The sequence below is a fragment of the Amaranthus tricolor genome, chromosome 12 (assembly GCF_026212465.1).
Source record: "Amaranthus tricolor cultivar Red isolate AtriRed21 chromosome 12, ASM2621246v1, whole genome shotgun sequence".
NCBI lineage: Eukaryota > Viridiplantae > Streptophyta > Magnoliopsida > Caryophyllales > Amaranthaceae > Amaranthus > Amaranthus tricolor.
Window position 1 is genome coordinate 9714352 of NC_080058.1, and position 12879 is coordinate 9727230.

At 34.3% G+C, this 12879-nt stretch overlaps 1 protein-coding gene across 1 annotated transcript; it reads left to right on the plus strand.

Annotated features, from left to right (window-relative positions):
• The first annotated feature begins 853 nt into the window (after positions 1 to 853).
• LOC130828125 (uncharacterized) lies at positions 854 to 11389 on the plus strand. Its single transcript, XM_057693940.1, has 10 exons — positions 854 to 1479; positions 1979 to 2076; positions 2465 to 2510; positions 3666 to 3748; positions 3867 to 3931; positions 9168 to 9229; positions 9342 to 9401; positions 9570 to 9602; positions 10965 to 11030; positions 11120 to 11389. The coding sequence occupies exons 1-10, from the start codon at positions 1069 to 1071 to the stop codon at positions 11162 to 11164; spliced, it is 969 nt and encodes a 322-aa protein (XP_057549923.1). The 5' UTR covers positions 854 to 1068; the 3' UTR covers positions 11165 to 11389.
• The last annotated feature ends 1490 nt before the right edge of the window (positions 11390 to 12879 follow it).

Genomic DNA, 12879 nt, shown 5'->3' on the forward strand with positions numbered 1-12879 from the left:
CATCTTAATCTTGTGGCTTATACAGATGCAGACTGGGCAGGTGATAGAGATGATAGAAAGTCAACTTCAGGCTACTTTACTCTGGTGGCAGGAAATCTAGTCACCTGGAGAAGCAAGAAACAAAAGGTAGTTGCTATATCTAGTGCAGAAGCTGAGTTCAGGGGTGTAGCAAAGGGAATCACAGAAGTCCTGTGGCTGAGAAAGTTGCTAACTGAACTGGGATTCCCTCCTAAAAAGAGTTGTGAGCTATACTGTGATAATCAAGCGGCTATCAACATTTCAGAAAATCCAGTCCAACATGATCGCACAAAACATGTAGAAGTCGACAGGCATTTCATAAAGGAGAAATTAGAGGCCCAAGTAATCAAGCTTCCTCATGTAAAGTCAAAAGATCAGCTAGCAGACATCCTTACGAAAGCAGTTGGAACTCAGTTCTTTGAAGAAGTTTTATGCAAATTGGGTGTTGGTGATCCTACGACCCAACTTGAGGGGGAGTGTTAGACTATGTATTTCAGTTACTTGTATTCATATGGCGGTTTACTAGTATAGCAGTTAGTGTGGCAATGTGGCAGTTATTTAGGAGCAGTTTTTTACAGTTACTTTAGTAATCCTGTATATATGTTATGACCATTACAGATGAAATATAACATAGAAATTACAATAAACAAAATCTCGGTGTTAAATCGGAAATCAAAGTCTAAAATACTTACTCTATTTTAGATGCATACTTACAATATTCTTAATGTCTACCGAGAAACTTAGTCCATTTTTTCCTTTTAGAATCAGCCCAATCAAAGAGATCATGTATCACGAAAATTTGTGTTAAAAATTTGTTGAACTAAATGCAACCTAAATCAACTTTGCAAGACAAAAATCTGTGAGAATCGGAAGTCAAGTTGATAATTATCCCTTTCAATTTTCATCAAAACACTTGAGACTGGAGAAGTGTAAAACAGCTTAAACCCCAGGAAAATTCCTTCTTTCTTTCACCATAAAATCACAAAGCAAAAGCCAGCCAACTTCTTAGTAATATCAAAAAAATCCCGCCCGGAAAAAAGAAAAAAATCCATGGCCTTATCCATTTCTTCTACATCCCAAGTTTCAATCTTTAACATCCCATCTACTCAATCCCCCAAAATCTTCCCATTTTCTGTTTGCTTAAATTCCATTACATTAAACTGTAGTAAACTGCAATCGATTGTTTGTGCAGCTGCTAAGCAACAAAGTGGTTCATCAGTGAAGTCTAATAAGAAGAGGAAAAAGAAACCAGCTCCTATTTCTAAAGATTTGAGCTTTGAAGATTTGGGAGTTTTGGAGGAGGGAGAAAGTGGATTTGAAGAGGAGGAAGATAGTGGTAATGGAAAGTCTAAACGTTCAGAGGCTTATATTCCTCTTCCTTTACCAAAGCCACCAGCTGGGTTTGTGATTGATGAGCAAGGACAGGTTTTAATGGCGGCTTCAAGGAGAATTGCCACTATCGTTGAGTGAAATTCCTAACTCTTTTGTTTCCTTTCTTTCTTGTTTGATTATTTTCATTTTTCTGTTGTGGGAATGGGTTTTTGTTTAATTGTTTAGTTTTGAGATGGCTGAGAAAAATTTGAGCCTATCAGCAAGTAAGTGTAAACTAATATTTGACTCTTAATTTAGGTAAGGCTTCCTTGTACAAAAAAGTTTTTGGGTCGGGTTCCTTGTACAATCTGGGTTTGCATAATTGGGTAGGATAATTGTGAGTGTATAGAAACTTGCTCTAGTAGAACTTGTATTGAGCTTTGTTAGTAGGGATATTTTAGGGTGTGCAAGTTGAACGATCATGCCTCCTGTATACGAAAAAGTTAATAAAAAAATATGAAAAGTTTATTAACAAAATAAATATATATACTATAAATAAGGCGCAAAATAAAAGTTTTGCCTAGGTCCCAAATTTTTCAAGGCGGCACTACTATACATTCTGATGATGACGGATTGTTTATGTGCACAGGTTGATCCAACCAATAACCTTCCATTGGAGTGCATGATCAGGAGAGTATTCAAAAATTCTAAAGGGGATGATTGTTTGTTGCTTTGCCCAGTTGATATGTAAGCTACATTCCTTATCAATAATGTAGTTCTTCTGATGTTAGGTTTTCCAGCTCCTGAACCTTAATGTTATATGCAAACAGTCCATTTGGTTAGTGGTACTAAATGGTGGTAAACTGGTAATAATAATGATTTATAGTGTAAAATCTCATCAAAATTTCCATGTCATTCTCATGGTGATGAAATTTTGGTCACAAAAACGATTTTTATTCACAAATTTTTATTACCACTTAATACCACGCATTGGAATGAAATTTATGAAGAAAATAAGATGATTGAAGTTGGACAAGCATACCCATCAAAATAGCCAAGGGATTTTTCAACCAAAATTACACTAAGTTTCCATTCCCATTAGAGTAAGATTATGAACAACATTTGCATTTGGCAGGCCTGTTCAGATTTTGAAGAGCACAAATATCGAAGGATGGTCAGCTGTATGTCTCTCTTTCTCATTACCTTATTAGTCATAACTAGAGCTGTTTGATCATGTAATGAATGCAACCAATCTTCACTTTGTGGATTAGCAATTAGAATACTACCATATTATTTCTTATGACTATATTATTTCTTATGCATAAGTCGGAATTACCGAAACAAGATTGAAGATGAATAGTGTTAATATTAAAATGTAGCGAGTAATAAGGAACAAAGAAAGTATAAAAGTAGAATTATGAAATGGAAGTGGGTAGGGAGAGAAGATGGTTAAGAGAAACTAGATAGATGGACATATAAAACGAGATTATATTATTCACAAAAGATTTGTTTATAACCTGAATGAGAAAGGGGAAAAGACATTTCAACGTACATTTAAGGGAAGTGTGAAACAATTTATGGGGATTACCAAGACAAGAAGTAATTTTTTTAAAATTATTTGATTTTCTTATTATCCTTGCCTTTCTATATCTCGTGTTGAGCTTATGAGCTAGTAGAGCGAAGAATTCTGTTTATCTAAGTTGGTCACATCACATGTGTTTTCTCTAGGAGGCATGTGTATCACAATTCTTTTACCATTTCCACACTATTTCAAGTCTTAGTCTCTCTAATCAATACCAATCATGATTGATTAATGATCCATTTGATTTAACAACATAGTGGCACTTAGTGGAATGGTTTGGGAGTGAAAGAAATGATCTACTTTACTTTAGGTTATCTTTTCCTTTATAATGTTGAAACTCGTGGCATTTACATCTCTAGTTAATATAGTTACTCTGTGACAACTGAAATGAGGAAGGAGCTAAACCTGAGATTTTTCGGATTCTACCTTTGGTTAAAAACTCTTCTGTGGTGTATTATGACGTTACAACGTTGTTGCATGATGCAGTAGTTCTTTGGATACTTGTTGATGTGATCTTTTTTCTCTTATCTATCTTTGTTTTCTATTTAACCATTTGTAAAGTTATTTCTCTTTTTTTGCTTTTATAAAAGTTTGGAATTAAGGCTTTGACATTATTATTGTAATCTGATAGTAATATCATGACATTGAGAAAGTTAGTTTTGTTGTGTACTGTTGATGGCTTTGGTGTTGCCATTTTTCTCTCTTTATTCGATACAAATGAAGTGCTCAACTTGGTTTTTCCTCATGTTTGCAGGTTAGTGATGAGGATGTTGAAGCTCTACTTCCAACAGCAGCTTATGCTCTTGCTAAGATACACATGCATTTGGTGCATAGTGGGTAAGTTTTGGTATATAAGCTATTCTCTTTTGATCTGAGATTGCTCTCCATCGATTGTTTTTGTAATAGTGTTCCAATAAATATGGCCGTGTCATCTCGTCTATTGTTTGCAAGACAGGTTTTGTTATACGGCCCGTGGAGGATTTTGTTACTCGGAAGATAGCATTTTTGAATTTCGATCAGGTATGGGCGATATGGCTCTAACTTGTCTGTATCTTGAACCCTATTTGGGTTTCCTCTGAATCTTTGACTCTAAAACTAGCTTGGAACTGTTCCTAGCTATGTTACTAATGGTATTTCAGTTGCGATCGTTATTATGTCTTCACGGTTATACAAAATTACTCCCTCCGTCCCCTTTAATTTGCAGTATATTCCATTTTCCGTCCCACTTAATTTGCATCATTTATATTTTTGGACTATGGCCCACTACTTCCTTTTAATCTCATCCATACATTTTAACTTTTAATTACATTCACACAATTCATTCTCTCTCTTTATTTATTACCATTATCCTCCTTTTTCTTAAAAAACATGTTTCTCTTTGATGCAAATTATACATGATAGAGGGAGTATATGTTAAATTATAGGAGTATTATATTCAAAAAAGCACCAATCTCCATTTCTCATTATTGAGGAGAATTTTCTTATTTAGTTTCACCTTATGTTTAGTGTTTGCTTTAGATGCATGATGATATTTTTGATGAGCCTGGTGTATGGCTTATTGGTCATTCACTTTAAAAAAATGAGGATAAAAGAATTAAAAATAATCAATAGAATGAACACAAGTAGAACAACATTAAAGAATTAATGGTAATAAGAAAACTAAAACCAAACTAAAATAAGCAAAACTTTGAAAAAACCATCTATTCGTCCAAAGATCAATTATAATGCTTACAAATCAGAAAAAACTGCAGAGTATTGAAAATGTAATTTCATCTTCCATTTTTGAATTAATATGAGACTTAAAAGCATTGTAGTAGTACAACATTGCTCTATAAAATGATGAAAATGTAGCCACCAACAAGAATTGAACAATGTTAAACTAGTCTCCAATAAATTAGGCGAATTAAAGGAAAATAGTATTGCTTATAAAGTATTTTCTAACATGGGAATGAAAAAAAATACCTATTTTAGAACCGATATTTGTAGTCACAATAGAAACAAAAGCATTCTACTACTCCAATGCCATTAGTAGCTCCTAATTAGGCGAGGTTCAAAAGGTTCAAGTGTACGCAACATCAACCACAAACCTGACAGCCCCATTGAACGCTACAAGGCCTGAGTTTTTACTTCTCATCATCTCGAAAACCTGTTTGTTAATCTAAACAAAGGGTGAATCAAAGTATTATAACTGAATACTTTGTGTGGACATTTCACTGTGAAGAGTACACTAATAGGGGACTATACGTAAGAACCATCATATTGGACACAAATAAAAGCAACAACATGAAGTAAACACTTCCTCAATCACAATTCCATCTATTACTTTAAGTAAACACTTCCTTCAACAATATGAATAGAAATATGAAGAATAACTAGAAGTTAAATCACAATTCCTACCTAAAAGAATACTTGAAAGTTCATGACTAGTGCCACTATTGCATCAGATATAAAGATGTCTATTTGTGAACGAATAACCACTCAGAGAATACAAACATAATACAACAAGTGAGGGAAAAAATTATTAACTACAAGCTCAGAACTTACAGCTAACAATGCTCCATCGCCCGGGAAACTACCACTCACTAGCATGTTTACAACAACTACAAACATCATAGTATAAGCTCTAAAGCTCCATAGGCAATGCTAATAATAACTATACTGGTAAGACGTGGAGCCTAGGCCCGAACGAACTTTGATGGTGTGAATATTTTGTTAAGCTATCAAAGAAATTTTAATTACCATGAGTAAGTTGAACATCATCTCCATTGTTCTTTTGTAGGCAAGCACAAGCAAAGAAATTAGCCTTGGCACGGCTTCAATGTGGTTGCAAATACTCCACTACTTTTACCTTCCAATAGCCATCAAAAAGCAATTGAAAAACCCTAAATTACTAAAACCCAGAAATTACATCAGTTTACAAACCCTAGAAAATCAATAGCCATCAAAAAGCAATCCAAAAACAACTTACTAGAAAACATTTGCCGATGACAGATATCTACTATACAAAATTTCTATCAGAACCTTGAAGATGGAAGAAATCATGAGTTTCAAGATCAAAAAGTCTTTATCAGCAACGCAGGAAGGGCAATTGACTATTACACCATTAAAGTTTTAAAAAATTAAGTAAAAATCATATCTAGATCACCAAGATCTACCATCAATGATTCAATGGGAACAATCACAAAACTCACAAAAGGGCTATAATTTCCACAACTAAAGCGCCACAAAATTATGAAAATCATAGCCAAAAATTAAAGTTTGACAATAAAATATCATTTCTTCACAAATAAAAAGCATAAAGATAAAAGAAAAAAGAAAAAAGAACTATTTCTCGAAACCAGCAAAAAAAATGAAAGATCAGGGCTTGAGCGATGATTCAAATCGGTGAGGGTACAAAACTCACCAGTAGGACGACTTCCTTTGTTGTCAATGGTGGTTGAGGAGGAAGAAAATGGGGTTGGGAGGATGAAGCAGATGAATGGTGAGTTTTAGAGGGAAGGGAAAAGTTTGAGTTAAGAGCGTGAAATAAACCTGAAAGTGAGTATTTGTATTGTGTGTTTTAGAAACGAAACAAATTAACTATTATTTGTATCGTTTGTCAAAACAAACGATACAAATAATACTTATTTGTATTGTTGGTTTTGACAAACGATACAAATAACAGTTATTTATATCGTTTATCAAAACAAACGATACAAATAATAGTTATTTGTTTCGTTTGTCAAAACGAATGATACAAATAATAGTTATTTGTATCTTTTGTCAAAATAAAGGATACAAATAGCTATATATGTATCTTTTATTTTAATATAAGATACAAATAAGGGGTTGCAAATGGTGTTTTTCCTATTAGTGAGGTTACAACATTATTAGGAATTGTGGTGATTGTATTAGGTGTTGAAGATGTAAACCATTAAGATGGATTATGAGGAAGAAACTAGACATATTCTAAGGACTTGCATCATTATGCCTCGTAGAACGAATATATGGTTTGGGTCCCAGTGATGCAATAACAAGGGTGACACGCTTGTAAATTCATGAGTTATTTCTTCAAGCGCCTAAAATGCAATTTCGTATACCGTCAATATGTAGATAATATGCAGATTTGAAAACCTTTAAAACCCAACTAATTGCAACCTTATTTTTGCACTATGCAATCTCTGACAATGCTAGAGTCAAAATTTAGATTTTGACAAAGAAATAGCGAAACTACAGGTTAACAATGTGTCGAGAACCTAATTTTTTTCACCCAAATACAGACACAACAAAAGAAAACATCAACTGACCTGAATTTCCTCTTATTAATTTCTGTTTCAAAGAATTGATTACAAGCCCAAGCAACTGCCGAGATCCCAAACTAATTCCAAGCTGAAGAGAAAAAACATCCGCTCAGCCCATGTATATAGGACTAGGGAATAAAAAGAATACAACAAAACAAGAAAAACTAAAAGACCAACTGACCCAACCAAAATAACCGCCTACCAACAGTACAAAAAATAACCACTAACTAACTAACTATCCTTCCTATTATTCCAGCTGTGATTATTGACATCTTTTCTTTCTCGACGACTATAATTATATTTGATAACCGGTCGATCCTTCCTAGCACCATTTGTCACACAATGCTATCGGAATAAGGAGTTTGGTGCTCCTTACCCAAGTAATTCCTTGCCTACGATTGTCTTTGGTTATGGTAATTAAAAAAGCAAATCAATTCGTACTTAGAACTTAGAAGGTCATTTACAAAGTTTAAAATAATAAGTTCTTGTGTTTTGTTGAATGGGGCCTATGGCCACCATTTACCAGGATAATTTTATAAAGGTTGAACTTTGTCATGTGTATGAATTATGATTCATTTTGCGGCTTTAAGAATAATGATTAGGATTTTTGTTCATGATCAATTAACGGAAACAACAATTATATCCAGGACGTGCCTTTAATCTTCTGTGGACATATATCTTGATGTGTATATTGTTTGATGTATACAACGATTTTGGAAAGATTAGTCTCCAGTGTTAAATTATAAGTGAATGATCACTTATGTTGCTGCTAACATCTCCTATCAAGTAGTTCACTCTTCACATTTGCCACAACTCATAGTGCTCACAAGTTGGCAATACTATATGAACCACAGTGTAAAAATGCGGTGACGGTCACGATTGTGGTAACGAAACGGTGATGCGGTTATCGTAACGCTTAAATATCGGTTGAAATCGTAAGATATCCCTTGATACGGCCACAAACGCGATTTTTTTACACCTACAGAGCGCGTGAAATATCAGTTCATTTATTTTTAAATCCGTTACAACTTGGCCGATGCAATGCAATGCGACCTTGTTTTTACACTATTACTTGTTCGCACTTCATATAAGAAATAAGTAAACTGCCCCACTTGAAACGATCAAGGTTTGGCTCATTTTTCATGTGCCTTACAGTTTTCTGCGTAGATTCATCAACTAAGCTGCAATTTCAGAGTTTGCATGCTTTAGGCAATCAGAATAATTAGCTCATGTAGTATTTTACAAGCTAATGTCATTGAAGTTTCTTCTTTCCAATTCTAATGTACTCCCTACGTTGTGAATTTGTTTCACTCCTTTTTGAGATGTATTACTCATTTTGTTAACCACAGCGGCACAATCTATGTCCTCAATCCTCATGTGGTTTACAAACTCATCTTCTCTCTGTTAATCATTTAAAAGTTTCCTCCTCCTACTTCTCTTCTCCTTCTTTATTTCAACCAACCTTGATAAAATAACCAAATGCACTTGTAGCACACTCAAAAGGATGGATAGACTAACTGTCTTAGAGCAAGGCATGAAGGTATTGGATGATTGGGACATATTGCCTCTTTGTTATTACAAGGGTAAGGTTGAATACATACGACCCTCTAAACGCTTACCTAGGTGGGACCCACTTAATGTTATAATGGAGATCATACAACTCTATCTATAATTATGGATTTATAGGTGATCAAAATTCCTGACCTGCATGGCTGGTATTCTATTTGTTTGACCAATAGGCTGAAGCACGAGCTGAAATGCCGCAGCCTGATCCAAAGCATAGCCCTTTGATTAGCTCTAAATGGTTGCCTTGTGCATCTGTCGAATTATATGTTTATCGTGCCTTTAGCATTCCTGATGGACAATGCTAGGCTCTATGAAATGGATTGAAATGTACAGTTGTTTGCTATCCTGTATTTGTGCTTGGAATAATATTTTATTGGTTCAATTTTGTCTGTGATACATGTCGCTTGCAGATGATGGACAAGATATAGATGGTGTGCCAACCGAAGGTGTTGAAATTACGTGCTTCCATATGGTAAGTTTGGTGGTATAGACTATCTATGGACTTAACAACACAAATTGAACCTTTTCCGTGATTTAAGTAATTGTTGGTAACACTCTTTTATTTTCATTCATGCTTTTATCAGAACGGGTCACATTATATGATTTACACACCTTCGGATCCACTCCTTTTTGTCGCCATTAAGGTATTTTAGTAGTAGCCATGTACTGCTTTCTCGTTCATTTTAGAGGCATTTTATCGTGTATTGTAATTTATGGAGAGCATACCATTCTTCTCAATGTATTAGAGTTTCCTGTTTTGTTCATACTGACTTGGTCGGGTATTTTACTTTTTTCTTTCCATTGTTATACAGGAAGAGAATGGCCAGCTGAGAATCGCAGACGATGTAAGTTTTATTTCTTTATCCCCTTACAAGAAAACTTGTTAGTAGTATCAATTCTTTATGCTATCTTGCTGTATTGAATTTTAGCTTCAGACATGCCAATGGAAACCACTTATAATTTGATACTAAAGGGTATTATTGTAGTCAGTTTGTGGTTGGTTTTTGTTGTATACAGTGTCTAACAAATCGTAATTCTTATGTCTCTTCTCAAACGTTTTCCGTTGAGTGGGTTGGCATTTCACGATTGAAGTTCAAACCGATCTTACATCGAGGGTCGAAGAGGGGAAGGGGGTGGGAGAGTGAAGCTATAAGCCTATAACAGTACGTCTGTTCAGAGATCCATCTAGGATTTGTTTCGAGTGTTTAAGCAAGCTGTTGTACTTTCCATAGTTCAGCTCTTAATGCCTAGTAAATTTTGGGGTTATAAGGTGCTGCCCACTTAACCAGTGAAACTAAAGTGCATGAATTGACTATACTCCCTCCGTCCCATTAAATTTGCAGCATTTTCTATTTTGGTCCATCACACTTAATTTGCATCATTTCTAATTTTGGACAATGGCCCATCTCTTTCTTTTAATCTTATCCATACATTTTAACTTTCTTTTAATTTCCTCCACACAATTCATTCTCTCTCTTCATTTATTACCACGTAAAATTTATCATCTTTCTCTTTGATGCAAATCAAAGAGGACAGTTGAGTACTCTTGTTCAAGAGAAAGTTGAACATCATTCCTTCCTAGGGAATGTTGATTCTCACATCTCTTCAAGCTTAAGGCTGTCTTCAGTTCTCTTTTTACCTGCTAAGATTGGTCGGGAGCATAGTGTAAAAATGTGGTAATGGTCGCAATCACGGTAACAAAGCGGTGATGTGGTTATCATAACGCATAAATATCGGTAGATTCATAAGATATACATAGATACGTCCCAAAACACGGCTTTTTTTAACACCTTTACAACACGGGAATATCGATTCGTTTGTTTTTAAACCTTTACAACGCAGTCAATGCAACCTTGTTTTTACACTATGATCGGGAGTAAGGATGTACACGATTTGGGCCTTTCCCTTTGTTTAAGATGGAATTTTACCAGGTTAGTCTTTGTTAAATAGCTTGTGCTACTTGATGGCATCACACAAGTGGTTGGGTTTCTAAGAGGGTCTAGGGAGTTGTGGCTCCGTATATCTAGATGAGAATAATGTGTTCATATGCGACGTTTCTTGTGCGCCTAACCTTTGTTTGAAGAAATATCGACATTTTGATTGTTTCAAAATTCTTGAAAATTTGAAATTGTTGCTAGAAAAGGTCCTACTTTGAAATTGAATCAGGACGGCTATTTCTCACCTAGCGTACTGGATTTGTTATTCAGGAACTTTTGGACGACCCTGCTGTTGTAAGTGCAATAGATGAGGAGACCGAATTCAACGCATTAGTGGTATTTAAAATTTGTGATCTTTTTTGTTCCGTAGATATGGAAATTGATCGTTTATCTCATTATTTCCTCATGGTATTTACGGTGTACAGGAGGAGGAAGCCGCTCTTTTGGAATCGGTGTTTGGTGAGAGATGATGTACAAATGGACATTGTTTTTCTGTAGAAATAGTTCTTGTTGTACAGGAAATTTTGTTTGTATAATTTGCATTATATTAGATGGGAAGAAATGGATTATATTAAGTTACACATGTGTTAAGGTCTTAGGCAGTTGTAACTACTAGTAATGCATGGTAATTTGTCGGAAGATGTTTGTTAAAGGAACACTTGACTTAATATTATCTACTTGTGCGTGTCTTACCATGAAATGAATCTATATAATTAGTCTATTTTCTAAGTCGTCATTTTAAGATTGTAAATGATCGCTATAAGATTATAAAACGTGATTCCTTTAAAACTATAAGTGATCACTTTAAAATTATAATTGATTATTTTAAGACAGTTAGTGTATTTAGCCTAACAAAAATGCTTTTACTATGAGATCATTTCATTTGAGAATTCGTGTAATACAAATGAATCTATAAAAATGCTTTTAGCCTAATAAATATTAGTTCAATATCGAAATTTTTTGAGTGTAGATTTGTTAATTATAGTATTTTGACCAATTCAACAGAAATATATTTCAAATTGCTATTCATATCATATCTCAATTTTCTCAACATAACAATGCATAACATCTATAAATAGTAGTTCAATTGCCAGAGGGAAAATATTAAACTTTCCTTGCAAAACTGCAGCTCATATCGACCCAATAACAATTAGCATCATCAACAATAACGTAATTCTAAATCAAATTATGTTTCGACTTCTTAGTTTACACTTCAATTTGATTGCTTTAGTTAAAATCATTTTATTCTAATTAATTTGAATTTTTTAATAGAAAAAAATTTATTATGGGCGCCCCACCAACTAATTTGTTGTGCGGATAGCGAAAGCTTACCAAAGACAATAAATGAAACAATAAAGAACACACCTAAAATTTAACGTAATTTACTATCAATTGCGATAACTACATCCAAAACATTAATTTTACTATTAATGGAACGATGAATATAAGAAATACTCTTTATACATGGTGGCTCACTTTGTTTTTCTCTACTTGCTCTCATAAAACCCTAATTCTAATTAGAGAGGGATTTGTATAGTAAGCATCTCAATAGAAGAAATTTAGCAATTACATGAAAAACTGCTCAGAAAATCCTAATAATCATCAACCTACACACTACGCCGAGTCGGCTTTTTGTGTCCATCCAGAACACGCCAACTCAGTGTTGGGAAACTGATTACATCCTTGCTGGACTTGATACACAATCTTACAAAACCATCATTGACGAAGTCAATGCCCGTGACTCACCAATCTCGTTCTTCTATTAATCATTATAGTCAACTCGACGTTTTTCCCACTTTCTAAAAAAGTCGAGTCGACTTGTGCTTCTAGAAAGTTTCCTGATTTCAGCGAGTGATCATCGACTCGTCTTCTCCTCTTGCCCACCAAATGCCGACCCGGCGTTGACTACTGGAAAACGCTCCATCTTTGATTTTTCAACCCATGTCCCAGACTTAGTTCGAGTCACCAGACCTCAACATAGGTAATACTCCCTCCAATTTAGATCCAGTGTCTCATTTGATTTTTATCTTATATTCAATGCACTAATTCAATCCTAAATATCTCTAATTGAGCAAAATTAAAATAATCAAAAAAATTGAGTTTTAATAAATTTACATTGAGATGAATCAAGAAAAATTCACTCTTATATTTATATTGTAATATCTCAAAATATCTATATACAAAT

Bases quoted from the DNA above. Each gene is read 5' to 3' on its own strand.
- LOC130828125 (XM_057693940.1), top strand. From the start codon at position 1,069: ATGGCCTTATCCATTTCTTCTACATCCCAAGTTTCAATCTTTAACATC. The intron at 3,932-9,167 runs GTATGGGCGATA...TGTCGCTTGCAG, and splicing joins CATTTTTGAATTTCGATCAG to ATGATGGACAAGATATAGAT. The intron at 11,031-11,119 runs GTATTTAAAATT...TACGGTGTACAG, and splicing joins CCGAATTCAACGCATTAGTG to GAGGAGGAAGCCGCTCTTTT.